Source organism: Ruditapes philippinarum, unplaced genomic scaffold, assembly GCF_026571515.1.
Source record: "Ruditapes philippinarum isolate M1 unplaced genomic scaffold, ASM2657151v2 ctg6989_1_1_1_1, whole genome shotgun sequence".
Taxonomy (NCBI): Eukaryota; Metazoa; Mollusca; class Bivalvia; order Venerida; family Veneridae; genus Ruditapes; species Ruditapes philippinarum.
Window position 1 is genome coordinate 115,162 of NW_026853056.1, and position 20,493 is coordinate 135,654.

Sequence of the window (20,493 nt, forward strand, 5' to 3'; positions counted from 1 at the left end):
AGGAATGATACATGGAACCTAGGTTAATAAAGCTTCACCAGAAGACCTTTAGAATCGAAAAGAACACCTCTGAGTATATACAATACCATAAACAAACAGGACAATGTGTAGAAGCAAAATCAGCTTGAAGCCTTTACTATTTTACGTGTAAAAGGAACTTACTTTCCATTTCATGGCAGATTGGAACAAAAAGGAGCAAAATGCAAAAATTTATAACTTTTTATTATCATCAATTTTATCATCTGTATTTAACTTGTCTTCATAACAAAAATAAAACTTTATGAAAAATATATGCAACTACGGTGACACAGAGGTGACATGTGTGTGCTTTTATTTATCTCGTGCGCACGAGATACTTTATTATATCTTTAAGAGAACCTAACGGTTATATTTGTTCGCTGGATGTTATTTACAAGATAATAGTTTTCGTCAATAAACAAGTAAGCACTGATCGGCTGTAGTTAACCTGAATATGAAGTACGTCGATTCCTGCTGTTCCAAGACAACGAAATAATATATGTCTATGCTTGTTGTTTGAAATCAACAAATGATATGAGCCGCACCATGACAAAACCAACATAATGCGTTTGCGAACAGCATGGATCCAGACCAGCCTGTGCATTCGCGCAGTCTGATCAGGATCCATGCTGTTCGCTATTAGTTTCTCTACTTGTTATAGGGTTTGTAAGCGAACAGCATAGATCCTGATGAGACTGCGCGGACGCGCAGGCTGGTCTGGATCTATGCTGGCCGCAAACCATGTTATTATGTTGGTTTTGTAATGGCGCGGCTCATTTATATCGGTGCTTGTTGTTTCAAATCAACAGAATGATTGCGTTGCAAAGCTTAGAATTGCATTTAGTCTAACTATCGACTTTAAATTAAATTATGAATAAAAATTTCTCTATTATCCTTTGCAGAATTTTTTTTACATTTCAAGTGCTTGAACGATGTAAAAGTTTTAAATGCTATATTTAGGCTTTCTGGTCACAGAGGAGTTAAAAAAGAATAGATACCGATGATAGATATTTCAAAGCGATATAATATTTCAACATTCAAATAAAAAAAAAGAAATATATATAACATTGACTTTTTCTTTATTTTATATTAACAATACATGTAACTTATATTATATGTTAGTTATTTTAAATTACAAAGAGACTATATAAATATATCACAATATGATATAAAGTTCATAACCTATAAAAGCGCCGTTCTGATTGGTTGATTAACGTTCACGTAGTGACTGCTTAGCAAGCCGTGTTTACCATTTAAAGACATATAAACGTTTAAACACATTCAAAAGTTGCGTAGATATCTACTTTATTATACTTTATTATAGTCAGTGGCATTTGTTATAAAGATAATAAGCAGCATGCCTCCAGATTCATGCTAATTTTCATGAAAATTTTGAAAATGTATTTAAAAGTAAAATACTGTTAAGTGAACAAAGAAAGTTATTAACACATTGCTAACAACACTTACAATCCACGTAAATTACCAAAAAGATGTTAAAATATACATAAATATCTCTTACTGTGTTAGTAACGCAGTAGAATTATAGTGTTTGATACTGCAAAATCAGCCATTCATCGCAAATAACATGCCAATAATTAATTAACTATTGAATTTTTTTAACCTTTCTTAAGATCTTAATACATTTTTCTAAAGATTGAATTTCTTGAAATATTTTGGCTCATCTGGAGGCGTGCAGCTTTAACATATTTTGATTCGTGTCCTTTGTTTTGGGACATTAAAGCCTTTTTCAAAACAAAATTGAAATTTTAATATATTTTTTAAGAAACAAAAACCCAAATAGATATTCATCTTTTTGACTTTGAAATAAATTATGATCTCAGGATTTCACTTTGTTTTCACTGTGTTTTCACCAATAATCCTGTATTGGTATTAGCATAGCTTCACATCATCAAAGAATGCTTTTTATTCCAATGAAACGCAGAAAATGTCTTGAAGTTTCACAATTTGTTAATCTATACACTAGCTCAGGTTCTGAGTCTGGATTTCTTCCACAATAATTCAACATTTCTGATATAAACGCTTCGTACGAGACTTTATCCATAACATGAAAACTATCCCCATGATGGTTCTTTTCAAAATTTTCAGAGCTATCAGTTAGATGTAGAAACGCCACTTTACAATGTGGCCTAGGCTTTGATATAAGTAAATGTTCCAACACATCTTCCACAATAGGCCTACCTTTTGCTTCGCCATGAATTGTTGTAAAGCAAAGAAATATCACAATACGATCATGATCTCGAAGAATGGACTCTATCCAATTGTGTTTATGTACAGTCATATACTTTTGATACACGTCGCGGTCGAAACAACAATGCGTTGGAATGCTCAACTCTAATGTGAAAACAGCCTTCAGTAGGCTCGTGGCGTCTCGACTAAATGTGTCAAATGGAGACGGTAGGAATAAAATTTTCTTCCTGTAAAAGGATTCTGTCCGTTCTAAGAGTGCTATAGTCATACATCTGTGGAGTTTTCTGACATTATGTCTGCGGAAGGAGGAGGAGTTAGCAGATTGTTGACTTTGATCATCAGATGAGACCGAGTTCACACGTTTTATATATTCACGCTTCATTGCTTTTTGTACTTGTGTAGTCAGATCAACAATACTAGAAGACGAGCCAACACTCTCTGAAAATAAGGAACAAAAAGACAAAAAGAATATAACAATGCCAACAGACTCAACTTTATTCAAAGCACTATTAACCATTAAAATGAAAAATTGTCTCTAAGAACAGGAAATAAAAACCGATTATACTTCTCGAGAAGATTTGAATTATGAATTTATATTCTTTTAGACAAGAAAATGCTTGTCATTTGAAATCATGTTTGTTACTTGTCTGAGAGAAACTTTTTGCCCAGGAAGCTCAATTTTGACGCATATTGGTAAGACTAATACATCATTACATATAATATCGAAATCAGCTTCTTATACATATTTCGTGCATTCTATTAGTAGAATTAGATAAATTCAGTAAGTTTTACCTTACTAATTTAATTAGCTTCTTCAATAAGATTATCTAATTCAAAAATGAACAAAGCGTGCAAAACACACAAGTAAAAACAATAAAGCACCTTCTCGAGGCTTTGTATTATTCGACTGCAATGGTACGCTTTCCATGCCATGTCTTGTTGGAAGATGCCCTGAAATTTAACATATTTGCTATTAATGTCATATGGAACATAAAAGATCAAGATTAAATCTAGATTTCAAGCACGAATTTTTACTGAAATAGTGAAAATAGTTTTGTCGAGATGTATATTAGGCTTTTTTTGCTTATCCTTCCGAATAATTGAATCTGGACGTAAGAATGTATTTAGACACATTGAGAATTCTGTACACCTTATAACCATTTTCTTCTACCCATATATTTTTGAATTAAAAATGGTATTGATAAACTTTTTAGACTAGGTAAATACAGTGAAAATAAAATATTATAAGTTACAATTTTAAAACTTTACTTTTGATTAACATGACACAACTCTGTATAATAATGAAGAATTTGTATCTTAATTATTTTTATATATAGCATTACCATTTGTACGTCTACGATTTTGCAGAACGATTTTTAGTCTTTGAAAAACTGAAAATAAAAAGAACAACAATATATAAACGTTAGAATAGAACCAGGAAGAAAACTCGATTCATATAGAGTAATATTTGCGTTCGGGCATTTCATGGTTTAGTTTTGTTTTTAACTATTAATATTTATTATATTCTATCACTATAAAATTGTTCATGTATTTTGTAGTTTAATGTTTATAACTTACATGACTATTTAACGCTACAACAAGAATCCAAACGCATGGCTGAATATAAATTATAAACGATCACTCTTTAAAATGGTACCTATTAATACATTTGCCAATCAACGATGTTTTAATTATTTTTTCCAATGGCATTCATTTGAATAAAGAAAATAAATCATATCAATATTTACCAAAATTTATGGCAATCAATATGAAAGTCATTACAATCGTGCAGACTACTCCAAATATCACAAAAGTCGGGAAATCGTCCACACCAGGGTCAATAGTTGATGAATATGATGACGGTGGGTCTAAAAGAAAGAGAAAAGCTTTTTTTATCTGGCTATTTAAGTATGATGCGATTTCATGCCTTTCATGCCAATAATATCGTTTTTTTTAGATTAAAATGTAAGATGGGCAATACTGACAGTCTACAAATTATTTTAACGCAAGTTCGGTCCCCGGCCCCGTTTTTCAAACTTTAATGAATCTTACCAAGAATTGCAATGTACTTATATGCTCTTCACGTTTTCTGTTGAAGATTTATTTTTGTAAATGTTTGTTAAGACTATAATCTCTGAAATGTAGAATGAACATCAGTCATTTTGAGTGAAGCGCCGGCAGGTATTAAATTTGGTGAAGGTCTGTCTTGTCTATTTACAACATCAAAACACTAGTTCTTAAATTGTTGTCATTCTTCGTTGTCAAAGAATGTTTTTAAATGTGGATTCGATTTAACTTTAAAGAATGATCTATTATCTATTATTGTTGTGAATTGAAATAACCAAATAACACCAAATCATTTTACCCTTCACCAGTTACCACGATGACTGTTTATTCTTTTATGTATTCGTTTCATGTTTGTTTTATATGTATTTTTCTAGTGTTTTTGTACTTTAAATAGAAACTGGAGATAAAAATTGGTAAATTAATCTGTTAAAAGATAATATATAATTTTTTACATCATCATTATGTTTATGTACAGTCTTTAATAAATATTTTTTTATTTTGCCAATAAACATTTTCAATCTTGAATCTTGGTCATGTATTATCCCGTTAATATTGGATACATGAATTAAAAAGAAAGTGCTTATGTTTTATGTGTCAGTGCAGACTTTGTGGCTTTTGAAGCGACCATTTTTCTAATGGAAATCTCTATTTTAAAGGAAAGACTTACCACAATATATTCTTACAGGCTGGTATTTGAAGCAATAACGGCCACGAATGCTGTAAAACACCTGTAAATAAAGCAAAATTGTAAATGATTACAGCCTTAAATAGTACATATTTATATCGTTTTTAAGAAAAAAAATAAGGAAACAATTTATTAAAAAATTATGACTATTTTATTATTGGTAATTATAAACTTAATGGCCCATTATGCCTCAGAAATGCTATCATTTTTATTTCTCAAAAATCTTTCATTTTTGAATTTTGTTACAGTTTCTTCAAGAATACTAATTTGTAATATAGATGAACTACGTTTTGCTTCCTTTGCTGCTTTGGTAATATGTGAAAAATATAACGGATTAGCGTTTTGTATGGTCGAAATACTGGTTTCTTTATAGTTTGCTACCTTTATGACTTATTACTGCATGTTCTTTTTTCAGTTGTGGAACATCTAATGGGCCCTAAGTCCATTATCAAAATATTTTTTAAACACATATTTGACATTTCAAAAGATTAAGATATGGATTTCTGATGTGCCTTAATGTCTATGTTTCAAGTTATTCATTTGCTGCACAGAAACTAGGTCAAAGCATGTAATCATATTTTAGAAATGTCTACACTTTTGCCGGCTTCTTTATAACTAAGTACATGTATAAGTAGGTGCCTTAACAAAACTTGTCCACATTACTTTTCTCAGTAATGGAAAGTGAGATAATAGCAACATAGAAAAAGAAATATAATTCTACAAATGTACTTAATAAAAGCAAATATGTTCAATAAAAAAAGGAAATGTTTAGGCATAATGGCTTTCAGTAATACTTTCTCCTTTTAAACGCATTTCAAGTTTTAAAAAGTTCTCTATGTTTAAAGAGAATATTAATAAATGTGCTTGTCAAAAAGGTTATCAAAGGAATTTGAAGGAAAGAGGGACGCGTAACTGAGCTTGCCATTTATTAGTAATTCCTATTCTAAAAAAGATAAGTATTTTCAGTTCGTAGTGTTTAACTTTGACAGTATTTGATAAATTGACCTTTGCAGAAAAATGTTGAAAAGTGGCAAAACTATTTATTCAAATATTTTTTCCTTCTGCACTGGTGTGATATTTTGCTACAAAACGTTTGTTTTATGTTTGAAGTCCATAACATAGACAGTTTCTGGGACAATGGACTTTAACAAACATAACTTTGCATCAGTAAAATATCTTTGGATTTTGCACTTTTAAAATGGCGTCGTTGTATGATGATAGACATGTATACCACTTGTATAGTTTTCTATGAAAATAGACCTCAACGAAAACGTGAACCAGAGAATATGCCGACGCCAAATCCAACGACGACGAGAGAGTCATGACAAAAACTAAACTTTTGTTTTCGGAGAGTGAAGCTGAAAACTTATAGATAAAAGTTAAAACATTTGTCAGGTCCATTTCATAAATAGTGGTGTAAATATTTATACCTTTACATGACCAGCTCCGGCCTCGGTACAATTTAAGATGTAATCTAGCTGGGTAGATGTCTGAAATAAAGAACACATGAATTGTTTACATAAATTAATTAAATGAGTGGTCCAATTTATTGGTATTTAATACAGGAAAGGAAACAGCTAATCTATGACTACAAGAACAAAAGAAACAAGGAAAGAATGTAAAGTAAAATGAAATAAAGAGGTAATACAACAGCTATGTTGTCTGCAAGAGATAACGGTTAAGATCTTCATTTTTTTTCATCTAAGATATGAATAAAAACAAACTAATTTTTCTGCTTGTTAGCAAAATGCTAGTAATCGTAGAGAGAAATCACTTACTTTTTTGATATTGTACATACAAGCGACACAAATATACATACATACCAAATTAGAACTGACTGACATTAATCCTTACACAGTAATGCTTGTTACAATCCAAGTTTAACATATGCATACTAATAAGCAAAAGTCTGGCTTTTGGAAAGTTTACAGATGGCAGAAATACATAGATCTGTAACAAACGTATTAAGAGAGTGTCTGTTTGTATTTGATGATATTTCTGTGGCATAAAGAAGAACTATAGAAATTTGAAGCATTTTCAAACAAACCTGGCCAATAATATGAACGGATGGAATGTTGCATTCAGTTGAATTATCCGCTTCGAAGGACAATGCCTTCATTGTAATTCTGCCATCATAATAGATGGATGATTCGTCATTGCATGACACCGGGGCCTTTATAGTCACGACCGTCATCTCACATACATCTTTACAACTGTTTGTTGGATCTGTAAATACCATAGATGTCATAAATGCCATATCATCTTATATAAAACAACTTGCTAGAATAATTTCTTAGACATGTAATTTCCTGTTTATGTATTTATGCATTTCACTGAAAGCTTGTGTCTTGTCGACAGTAATATAAATTCTAAGAAATTGTGTGGTTTTATTGCAATTTACATTTTCATCAAAAGAGACATATTTTCTGTAGTTTCTAAGAAAATATTTCTTTCGTTCTGCAACCATGACAAAATAATACAAAAAAATTTATGTTCGATACCTAACAGCAGATTTGTATAACATGTATTACACAAGTATTAAGTGGTGGTTTGGAAATATTATTTCAGTCTTTTTACAACAGAGATGTATTTGAGGTTTCTGTTGCAAAGTTATCTTCATATATATCTTTAGTGTTTATTTCATTACATAAATCTTTCCTTTCCCTTGTTAGTATTATTAGATTAAACATATCCCTGAAGCGCAATTAAATATGAAACACCAAGACGAAATTCAACAGCATCCAATATCACACATTTCACGTACAAGGAAAATGGTTTATATTTGTCATTTATCAATGATACATTTTAAAACCTGATTAAAACATTGAAACCACATTAAGGCAATGATTATCTATATATTATAACTATACATACAGACCTCAAATATACATGTTATTTGGCAAGAAAATATGTTGCCATGTGTTACATGATAATGTTTCTTAAGTAATTTTCACATTTTGATTTTCTCGATTTTTGCAAGATTGAACCTTCGACTACTAATTAGTCACGTGACAGAGGTAGTAAAAGGGGTCACCTTCAGGACTTGAAGCTTCAAAACATATATTTAATATTATCCTTAAAAAACATATTTTAACAGATTAACTACAGGAGATTGCATTTAACTGATGCCTCAAGTAAAAAAAAACAACATACAAATCTCAGTTAAAACTATAATTTCAAAATTTTTCTACAATAGAACACTAAAAGATAACAATTTCGTACGCCATTAACACTTATAAACACCGCTTTTTGTCTGAATATTTGCAGTTATTGGACTATAATTAGACATTACATGTTTTAAGAGTTAGAAGACACTATAAAGAAATAAGAGAGTTCAAATAATTAAAAAAGCTTTAAGTTTAATATTACAAAGTAAATCTTAAAGGTCGTCTTTAACATAGAAATGATTTTAATGCAGATTTGGTTTGACAAACAGTAGTGTTTAAGGGTACGCTATCACCGACGCTCTCAAGCACCGCTTTAATAGTGAAAGGGCCATACATTATGGTCGCGTTTCCGAAATATTTTAACAATAATGTACATCTATGTTAACTTTAAAATTTGGCAGCAAAATGTGAACATACCCAGCTGGTTTGTGTTTAATTCACCGTAATAATCCACTGTTGTATTCCCCCGAGTTGATGTTGCCAGAGCAGTGATGATAGGCCTGTATGATATGTACTTCATGGGAAACCAACATGTCTGTATATAATAAAAATGTTAAAAGTAATGATACCCTTTACACTCTAAGTTGAAGTCTTTAAAATGTGGCATCGAACAAGTAATTTTGGACTACAATTTCTAAATATATATATTTATAACTAAAGCAAGACTTTGCTAAAACCTTTAATCGTCAAGCAATATTCTTTTAAAACATAAAACCTTCATAAACATTAATTAAATTCATTAAACAGGTACCATTCTAGTAGAAATTTCGATTGCCGTGCTTTAAATCTATTACATTTTTATTAATTATATGGGACCGGTAGCCTAGATACACAAAGATAGATACAATGTTGTTTCAATATCTTACTAATATTTCAATATTTACTGTGCCTGCTAAAACAAATCACATAATCAGCCTCTAGTTTATGAGTTCACGAGACGTTACATTCTCATTTCAAAACCTACCATGTTTCCACGGTGAATGAATGCAACATTTTGTCAAAACAATTATGAGTAGCACAGAAAGTTAGGTCGGATAAAGTTTAGTAGAAAAAGTAGGAAGTTCTTGATATAAAGGTTTTGCATGAATACGTGTATTTTCTTAAATGTCGAATGAACAAATCATGGTAATTTTACAATTTATCAAGTTTTAAATAAATTCATCTTTATTAAAAGACCCATTATGCCTAAGAAATGCTTTAATTTTTATTTTTCAAAAGCAATTTTATTTTTCATGTACGGTTATGTTTTTCAAAATGTTACTCATTGTCTAGATTACCTAAGCCATATTTTGTATTGTTTTGGTTTTTGTTTTTACAATAAGTTCTTTTATAGTGATTAAGTATTGTGTATGGAATCAAAGTACTACTTTGTATACATTCTGCAACTTTTTTGACAATAAATTTTCACATTTAACACTACTTTGTTCAGGAGCAATGCATCTAAGATGTTCTTAAATAATGATCTAAACATTATAAAACTTATATTTGCCCTTTTTACAAAAGTTTTTTTTCGTTTCTTAGACATAATGTGCTTTTAGATGTTTGTAAAAATAAATGTCATATAAAAGTGTTAATTTCATTTCTTTAATTCAAAAGAAAAGAACATCACATTATAAATACAAATTACTGAACGTTTCTATTGTAAGCTATTGAAACTGAATGATTGTAAGAAATAGAGAAAACACTACAAGAACATACGAAATAAAAAAGAACAACACAATTTAATAATTGCAATAGCAGACCTATTTCATGTGACGATTTTTAATATATGCAAGATATTCAATTTTTAACCCATTTATAATTTGGGTAAGAACATAACTGAATCGAAACATTATTTTAGACTTGTACAAAATACATCGCCATACACAACACAATCAATCAAATATATTAAATATAAGTCACATTCCATAATCATTTCATGGTCAAATGTTAGGTAAGATCAAATTTCGTATATTTCGACACCTTTTATAAGACAATTCTTTTCATTTGTTTTACATTCTTCACATGACATTTTTATTATTTATATTTATGTTATTTTATTTTCTTAATTTTTTAAAGAAAAGATAGGAAATATTAAATTGATAGATGCTTGCATAAAACCTTTATTTAGTACACTTTTCATATGTACGTTCAATAATAAGCAACAAAAGCTCACCATATAAGACCGACGTCTCGGATAGTTTATTTTCAGACTGACACAGCTGGAATAATGTACTTCTCCATTTAAAGCAGACCTTATCTTGTAGCAAAGCTTGATCTCAATGCCTGCAGGAAATAATAAAATTGCATAAAACGAATTGCACGCTAAATTTGCACTTGAAAATTGAATTCAATTTACTCCGATCAATACAATTGTGATAGTTAAATTGGCAAAACAAACAAATGCGTTTAAATTATCTGAAGTTGATGGAACTACATGACCTTAGAGTACAAAGAGATAAATTATCACAATACAGACGACAATTTAATACGCTTGCGCATTTGTGATAAGAATGCTTATCTTTTTAAACACGCAAGCTATAAAAGAAAGTCAGTAGTTAATAGTCGGATCCAATTGCATAAAGTACACTTCTATTTCAAACTTTTGCAAATATTCACAAAAAGACTTTACATTAAAAACAAAATGTGCGTCTGATAATCGAATGAATTGTTTGCAATTCAGTTATTGCATACTTTGAATATTTACCTAAAGATGATGGACGCCTTTGAAAAAAAGCAATTCATTTTCGGTATCATTTCTTTCAGTCATTTGGGGCTAAATAACATATCCATTACGAAGCATGTAAATCCATTATTGACGTCCTAGATTAAACAAATACTATTACTCCAATCAAAGAGAAAATCAAGCAGACTCTATATCCATCAGAAGCAATGTCTTCAATATAATTTTTTTCTTTTACCAAACACGCCAAGTCGTTCACTATAACTATTACCACACTATGAAAGTGATAGAACTCTAACCTTTTATTTTATTCATTTTCCAGCTTAACTTCAGTGTTTTATTGTTTGGGCATAACTCAACACCCATATCACGTGTATTTGTCGGAGGCTCGTTGAATACAGAATCTGGAGAGAAATAGTAATAAAGAATTATGATAAGTGGCATGCCTCCACATTTATGCTTATTTTCATAAAATTTTTGAAAATATATGAAAAGTGACATATTGTGAAGTGAACAAAGAAAGTAATTAACACATTGCAAACGGTGCTTACAATCTACATAAATTAACAAAAGGAGGTCAAAATATGAAAAATAGCCCTAACGGCGTTAGTAACACAATAAAAATGTGGTGATAAATACTGCAAAATCAATCATTAATCTCAAATAACATAGAAATTATTACTTGAATCTTGAATTACAGAATGTGTTTTTTCTCTAAAAATCGTAGTCTATTTAACTTAAATTTGATTTATTTTGAATAGTTTGGCTTAGCTGAAGGCATGCAGAGTAAAACCTTAACGCTGCATTCAGATACAATGAATTGAGATCTAATATCTGCAAAAGTTAACATGAGATATGTGTAGTAATTATTGGTGACAACCAACAAACGTTGATTTTTTTTTAATTCTTGAAATTTCTTTTGAGTGAATGTACTGTTACTGCAGTTCCATGTATATGTTTACTTAACAAGATCATAATGTTATTATTAATATGAAGTAATGATCTCTCCCAATGTTAACTAGGTGCTTTCAAACAAATGTTCATCCTCGTTTGGTTTTGCATCTTTCATCTTATAAATATGAGCCAAAAACTACAATCATTCTTGGCAAACTATGCATCCTTATCACAGAACAATAACATGAGTTCAAAAGCCAAGCTTATCGTCTGAAAAGTTGTGCCAGCTTAGAGAGGCAATAAATATACTTAGACTACATCATTACTTTTAATTTACTTGATTTATATCATTCTTGGGATTTAAATACTTTATTATAAATACTTTAATTATCACACGGTTAGGACGTTCGCTATAGTTTTTTTATATATAGAATGATAATTGTTTCATATGATTTATCCCAATAGCGGGCATTCGAAGCATGATAAAAAAGGAAAACAAAATTAAAATAAATGAAATCAAGAAATGGGATTCACATACTTAGTTGTTTTGTAATCTGTCCTTTAACTTGGTTAATCTCATAGTATGCAATGTCGCAATTGTCTTTATTAAAAATGTTTTATTATTATGTAGCAGGCTTTATTTGTAATAATTCGGAAAACCTTCAAAAATAGTATACAACAGTTTGTAGACTTTTACTTCTTGACCAAAACTTATAACTGCATGCCATTTCCATTAAAAACGAGCGTTTAAACAAGTCCTCAAATATCTACAAAACGAATTTTCTTAAAATAAGCCAAACAACTGAAGTTCAACGCAAAAATCCTCCTCCTCCCAACTTTGCCCCGCCAAAAACATAATAATAAAAAAAAAAAAATCAAAAATTAATAAATTGAAAAAAAGCACGACGACCACAAGTTTTCTTTTTTCTTGGAATGTTACTATTATCATGAAAAGTTATATCTATCGTAGGAAAAGATATTTTTTTTGTCATGCCTAATGCAGGACTAATAATAAATAAAACTTCCTAATTAATAGAAACTGTTACAGTAGCAAATAATCTAAAGTTCATGTTTTGTAGTGCATCATTTGTGTTGCAAGTGACACATCCGGAATGACTTCATGAATAATACATAAGCGTTTGTACAAGGGATTTGTCTCGGCTCTATAAGATTCCCACGTATATTTCTTGAATAACACCAAACAAATTGCAGTGTTACAAGTGTGTCTACCTTTATCAGAGCTATTGCTTGGGATTAACACAAAGTTACTAAATATATGTCAAAGATGAATAAGAATTAATAACAAGATAGATTTTTCCATACATAACTTAATTAATTGGTATATTTTTTATTCCAAACGTGTTGAACACGTTTAAATACAACATAAATACCTTATAATAATATATGACAATAAGATTTATCAAGGGGCAGTAACCCTATCTTTTTTTAAAATAATAGAAGATTTAACAACTAACATCAACATGTACTTCATTTTGTTTACAAATATGTTGTGAAATTTCTATTATTATCTAGTAAACTATTAGTTCGAGTTAGACAAATTAGGGTCACGTGGAGATCTGTGCATGACCCAGAGTGGGACACCGCAGGGGAATGGATTAAACAGGGTGGGGGCAAAATAAGGAACAAGGAACGAAGTTTCATACATTCAAATGGACATAAGTTGTCATGTCTTAATATTCAGAACTCTATATATGTATAAATTATATTTGTATTCACATATACGATAAATCATGTTTTTGCTCTTTGTAACGTCATCAGCATCTGTTAGTTCTAGTTTATACAAAAAAAGATATGTTCGCCAAATGTTACCCAATCAATATCTTCTGATGCATCTCAAATTCTTACAGTGAACACTATTCATTATGTGTGCTGGTATAAATTTACCTTGAAATGGCTAGAAAACAAGCATTATTAGAATCAAGGTAACGAATCTTAAATAGTCAAAAGTGACATATAAATCAATTTAAACAATTATATCAGGTATCCTTTTTCATCTTTTAACGATTTAACGAATACTATTTTTAGGGGTGATTTACATACTATACTTACCATTAATAGATGAAGGTATGATATCGTTGGCAAAGAACCCTTGCTTACTAACAGTCTAGAAAATAACAGTGATGTCACATTTAATAATGCATATCATGTAAAGAGAACTTTCGGTGACAAACTCTCGATAATACATATCGCACATTGAGTTATTATACCTAATGGTTATGCTGAGCAGTCAATAATCTTTCTTCAGGATAAAACAGACAATAACATGCCTATAGAAGTGTCGATTTAAGAGAAGTCGAAGATCAAAGGTTACGATAATCAGAAATGCTCAGACAGCAATTTATTTCCAGCGTATGCCACATGATTAATAAACAATCACTGTTAATGATTTTCCCGTTATTCTGCAAATATATTCATCATTGATACCAGTGGTATCGACTGCCGGGACATGAGGGACATTTTTACTATTCTGCATCCCGTTAATTGTGCTCAAATGACTGTACAGGGAAATTTTGTCATCTCTGTCACTGAAAGACAATTTTCACTTACATAAAAATGACATTTAAAGTAATTTTACAGTGCTACAGAGCATTTGGAGAGGCATCATCAGCTCTTGACTTCAAAATGACCAATCTAATCATCGCTATAAGATGTCGTCTGGATCGAAATATGTTAACTGCAGACGACAGTTAAATTAAGTGAGAAATAATGTATCCTTGTATCTTTATATTAAGATATTTAGTATCTGTAAGAATTGTTTCAACTTTCTGCATTTAGGAATATCATTTCAGACAACGTTTTTAATAGGAGAAGGTCTACTACAATTATGAGTCATAAAAATACACTCCTAATTTCAAGTAAATGATATATATGGTTTTAAAGGTTTCCTCTACAATGCAAACGTTTTGCATTTAAATAATAACTACATAGCTTTATTCATAAGGGTCTGCAGTGATTCTTTTAAATAAGATTAAAATACTTTTTTTGTAAATTATCCATTATGCTTATACATCTATAGACAATGTGTTTGAGTTCACAAAATCAATCTCCCCATCATATAATAAACATGTTTATATCTAACTTTACACTTAATGATAACCGTAAATTGATTCACTTTGTACGGCTTTTTAAATTATCTTAGATAAAAGACTTACTTGCATATACTTAGCATTTAAGACATATTATTAAGATATGAATACAATATTATGAAGAACTCACCGTAATGAGGTTAAATTTAACATCTACATGGACGTAGCATTTCAATACATATTATCTAAATATAAAAACAATATAATGAAGAACTCATCGTAATTAGGTTAGATTTTACATCTACGTGGACGTACCATTTAGATACATGTTATCTAAATATGAATACAGTATAATGAAGAACTCACCGTTTGAGAACAATAAACAGGAACAACTTGTTGATTTGCCAGAGACAGCATATTTCCCGACATACAGAATACCACGGCAGTACGAATAATTCCTGTAAATGAGCACTCCATAATATCCGTCTCACATTAATGTCATATCTAAATTCTACTAAATATTCCTTTAACAATTGAATGAATATTGTGATCCAAAATACAACTGCAACAGATTGTTAATTGCTTTCCTATAGGCCTGTTCTTTTGTTCCTCTCCAATAGCATTTTCACGTTTCTCCTAGCGTAATATCTGAAAACATGTTAATAAATGAGTCCCTACATTTCGGAATGTATGATTGACTTGTACGTGTAACACAATATTTAACATCTAAATCTAAATATGATTGCAATGAAGTAATTACCATGTGGAGAACTAAGCCGATATTTTCTTACAATTATCGTTTCTGTATGGATTTTATTTATTTGAATTTCAAAAATCTAAACATGAAAGAGAGTTACAAGTATCAAACTAATCAAAATGATAATTATTCCGTAGATGAATCACACCGTTTTTGTTTTTGTTTTGTTTTTGTTTTTGTTAAAACGATTAATTGTCCGCTTTAATGATAAAATCTATAAATCCGTACACCAATGTCATAATATTATGTTATGTTGGTCTCGGCTTCTAAACATCTACCGAAGATCTGATTAAATAAATCACCCGATATATGTTTCTGCCCGATACAATTTGGCTACATTGTCAGATATAAGTGGATTATATTGCGCGATACACGTTCATTAATTTAAAGTTTGCCGAAATATAATCATAAACCTGACACAAAATATTAATCAATACAATATAGTTACATTATGAACTTGTAATACTTTTGCCATACATATATTAAATACAATGCCATGTAAACACTTATACATTAATTTTATTAACACTCTTAGGAGACAAACAGACGGACAGACAGACATTTAATGTACAAAACATTATCACCTAAAACTATGGCTTACAGGAGAAGGTCATTATGACAACTTATTCATTATAACCTTATAAATGAAAATATTTATTTATTATTTTGTGTTTCCCACATGTACTTCGTATTTAGTTAAAATGATTTTATAGACATGTACTATGAAATTGCATTGTTTACGATAGCGATGTCGCAATTGTGTCACAATTGTTTATCTTGACTGGTTATTGGCAGACATTAACCTGTATTGGCACAAAGGTACAATTGTGCATAACTATACCTATAATTTCTTGTCATACCTCAGACAAGAAAAACAAAGAGGGGCGTAATAAAATAGAGTCTCATATTTATATTGCACAACAGTTTTTAGATATAATAGTTATGTTCCGTGTTATTTTTCAAATTTCCATTTTAAGTGACACTATGTCTATCTAAGAGTATATAGTGAGTGAACAGGTGAAAGTCAAAATAAGTTCACATTTTGCCATAATTCCTTCCAATATTTTAATTTACTTCGCATGAGCAATAGATAACTCACGTGACCCTTGAATATTTCTATTAACATGTGTCTGAAAATACGTATACAGTTTAATTTATAAAGAGTGGGGCGATCATATTATATTTCAGGCATATTTATATTTTATCGCAAACATTTTCCAATATCAAGTATTGATCAATCACCATTAAAACAGTAAATCCTTTGACATATATAGTCAATTCTACTTAATATAAAATGAGCATAATGTCACTTTAAACTACACGTCACATAAGATTCATTTCCTATTTCCATTATATTTACAATTCAATATTATTGTTTTAAATCAAAAAAGTTTGATATAGATTATTTACTTTTTACAATAATTAAAATCGACGAGTAACACCTTTGTTGTTATGTATTTTCCCCGTTATCACCATCCATCAACCTGTTTCAATTATTGGGTTGAATTGTAATGCTTAATTTAGCAAGTGAACATATAAAATGTATTGTATAGCTCGGAAACATGTTTACATCACAGACAAGAGTATCGGACCTGGGAAGAAAAAATATGACCAGATTGATAAAAAAAAAACCTGTGTTCATCTTAAAAGTGTCAAAAAAACCCAAAAAATTTAAATAATGACCCCCTTTAAAAATATACGATAAGTTAAGAGAAGGCCGGAAACTCCAGATTCGAGCCTACGAGCAAGGGAATTATTTCCCGGGCCGTTGTGAAAACAATTGGCCAGAGAATTAAATAAAAAATTTTTATCACTATTTCACGTTTATATTAAGCTTCAAAATGAGACCAATCCCAAGTCTCTAGCCCATCCCGTTCATGAAATATCTATCAGGAAACGAGCGAATTCGTGCTAAAAATCCTTGGTAGACAGAATTGCGGCACAACAATTCGGTACGTAAACATAGACTAATACATGTATGTCAGCTGAGTACGGGTCAAAATCACTTGAATTTACTAAATAATATTACTAAATACATTAAGTTGGACCACTCACAATTGTCAGGAGCATCTAATACACACGAGATTCGAGTTTCAAACATTTTCACGGTCTTTCAATCGCTTTCTACGCCATTAGGCATCCTTGTGTGAAACGTTGCGGTTTTCGTTGCTATTGGCCAATCAGAAGACTCGTTACAAAATATCGAACAGCTGATTGACAATGGCGTAGAAAGGAATGTAAAGAACGTGAAAAGGTTTGAAATTCGAATTTTGCGTGTATCAGATGCTACTGACGGTTGTGAGTGGTCCAACTTAATGTATTCAGTAATATTATTTAGTAAATTCAAGTGATTTTGACCCGTACTCAGCTGACATACATGTATTAGTCTATGTTTACGTACCGAAATGTTTATGAATATTTTTAATGGGGGTCATTATTTAAATTTTTTGGGTTTTTTTTACACTTTTAAGATGAACACAGGTTTTTTTTTATCAATCTGGTCATATTTTTTCTTCCCAGGTCCGATACTCGTGCCTGTGGTTTACATGTGAAACATAAAGTGAACTCTATAAATATTCTATTGTTTTTCGAAATATATACATAAAAGATAAATAATATAATTTTGCTATATTTAGTTATTTATTATTTTAGTTGTTCTGCATTTAATGTTAATTTCAATTTCAAGGCATACCAGTTTATGTTTATTTTGAAATAAATTACTCATTTAGAAAAGTAAATTTGCAATTGAGTAATAATCCTGCATATGAATGCAAATTATTTGCACATATGCTCGTAAATGCTTTCATTGTTGACAGATCCTACCTTACATCAGTTTATTGTTTCCAAAAGGTCAAAACAGGGCACCAGTTTAATCCAGTTTTGATAAATGTAAGCCCCTTTATGCGGCACGAAGAGAAATAAAATCACATATTCAGAGATTTAATCCACTTTTCTATAGTAACTGTTCCCTAGATACACATGTTTAATCCATTTGTCTACAGATTAAATGTTCTCAGTTCCATTGCGGGATAAAACCAGAACTAAAATCACTGCTAGCTACTGCTAATGTTTTTGTTCCGTCATTCGCGATATATCGTATCGACAAAACACCAAATAATTTTCAGTATATTGCGTTGAGTCGCTATAAAAGATAGATTGCTTTTTTTCTCATCTAAATATTGTTTAAGTAACATTACAAAGACGAATGATGAATTAGATACTTTACCGCATTCAATTTGGATCATTGTAGTGATTCAATGGTCGGTATAATTGGAGCTGTATCAGATAATAATTAGATTACATTGTACAGGTATCGTTATAAAACATAAACAATACAGCCGTGGACCAATGACCGAAGGTTCAGCTCGACCTGATTATACTAGTATGTAATCTGCAATCATACTGTAAATGCATTTGTAACCGATATATTTGAAGGAACATTTGTTAACTTAAATTTTATACAATACATTTGTCGTTTTGATTTATATCTTGTAATGTTTTTAAAAACAATAAACAATTGTTTATACAAATACATTATATCATAGTAGTCTAAGTGACTGTCTTGCAAAATTTAAACGTAAAATACTTGAATTTGTACGTGTTGTCACGCAATGCTCCAAAATACTGTTTTTAAATTATGCAAAGTATAATAATGCTGTTTTTCAAGTTATTTTATCAACAAAAATCGCGACATTTAAAATTTATGTGAACAACAATGGCCCTTCTGAAGTGCAGTGTATAGCATAGTAAGATAGAATAAACTAAGGAAAGTAGATTCTTAAAAGAAGGCCCAAAAAGGCAAAATTAATTGAAAATGTTACAGGTTTATTGACCCGTTCATGCAGTTCATGCCCCTTATATATTATTATACTTAATAACACAATAGGTAAACATACAATTCAATACCAACATGTAATGATAAAAGTTCATGATATTTATTTATGTGACACATTAAAACTAGTAACTTCAATTTACACATTAAATCAAGAAGAAGTATGGTATTGAGACTTCATTATACTTGTGACGAAATCATTTAGGTAATTAACAGCCGTGTGTAGATTACAGAAGATTTCCTTTCCCGCTTTAGAATAAATAAAGTTTGAATCGGTCAAATGTGTGAGTTTTAATTGTACATACCGAACAAAATGACGAGCTTATAGTAATTTATCTCCTTAATTGGACATCATTTGTAGTGATTTTTCCCTAGACAACGTTATCAACTTATTCTAAAGTTCAGGTGCGATAATAAGTAGAAAAGAACCAATCTTAACTGAGCAGTTACAGACTCAATCAAACGAGTCTGCAATTCTTATGTTATTTTGTTGTGATTAATGTTTCCGAGGGATCACTTTGTTTCGAGAATTTTAGTCAATTCACAAAAAAAACGTACCATTATAGATAATGCGGTCTGATAAAAATAGTACTAATATTGATAGGGAAAGAAATTTAAAAAAAGGTACTTGATTTATAACCTTAAGCTAATAAGTGAATCCTGTCAATTATGACGGCCAAAAACGATAAAAGTATATTTTTTTGCTTTGCCAGTTATAGGAAGAATCATCTTTGAAGGAAGATATTCTTTAAAAAATATATATATAGTCAGAGCAAATAAAATTGATGTCATGTATATGAATGATATCCCATAAACATAGATCTTTTAACTGATACATTACTCCCTTGTGATGAAGGAGATCACACAATAGTGCATTTGTTGGATGCTATTGTTATTCACTGTCAAGTGCATCGCTAAAATGTTATTATTCAAAAAAATATAGTCGTCCAGATGACAACCGATTCAAGATTTAAAGAACGCATTCAGAGATATCCCGTATTTCATAAAACGAAAAGTTATTTCAATTTGTTAAAGTTAAATTTACATTGCCAGACATATATAAAAATAACCAAACTACATTAAAATTTTAAGTTATGCGAGATAACTAAATGAAATGACAAAAAATTGTTATTATATTGATTTGATAACAAAAACT

At 30.2% G+C, this 20,493-nt stretch overlaps 1 protein-coding gene across 2 annotated transcripts; it reads right to left on the reverse strand.

The window, feature by feature from the left end:
• Positions 1–813: 813 nt before the first annotated feature.
• Positions 814–18,693, reverse strand: LOC132732813 (uncharacterized). 2 transcript variants are annotated; one of them, XM_060719334.1, is made up of 13 exons: positions 18,334–18,693; positions 15,115–15,396; positions 13,772–13,826; positions 11,107–11,211; positions 10,301–10,410; positions 8,563–8,680; positions 7,026–7,204; positions 6,409–6,468; positions 4,961–5,021; positions 3,975–4,094; positions 3,570–3,617; positions 3,109–3,177; positions 814–2,664 (listed from the first exon to the last, which is right to left on the reverse strand). In XM_060719334.1, exons 2-13 carry the CDS (start codon positions 15,223–15,225, stop codon positions 1,928–1,930), a joined length of 1,773 nt encoding a protein of 590 aa, XP_060575317.1. In that variant the 5' UTR covers positions 15,226–15,396; positions 18,334–18,693; the 3' UTR covers positions 814–1,927. The 2 variants fall into 2 exon arrangements, with proteins under 2 accessions (XP_060575317.1, XP_060575308.1); XM_060719325.1 differs by having other exon boundaries at positions 18,329–18,693.
• Between the last annotated feature and the right edge of the window lie 1,800 nt (positions 18,694–20,493).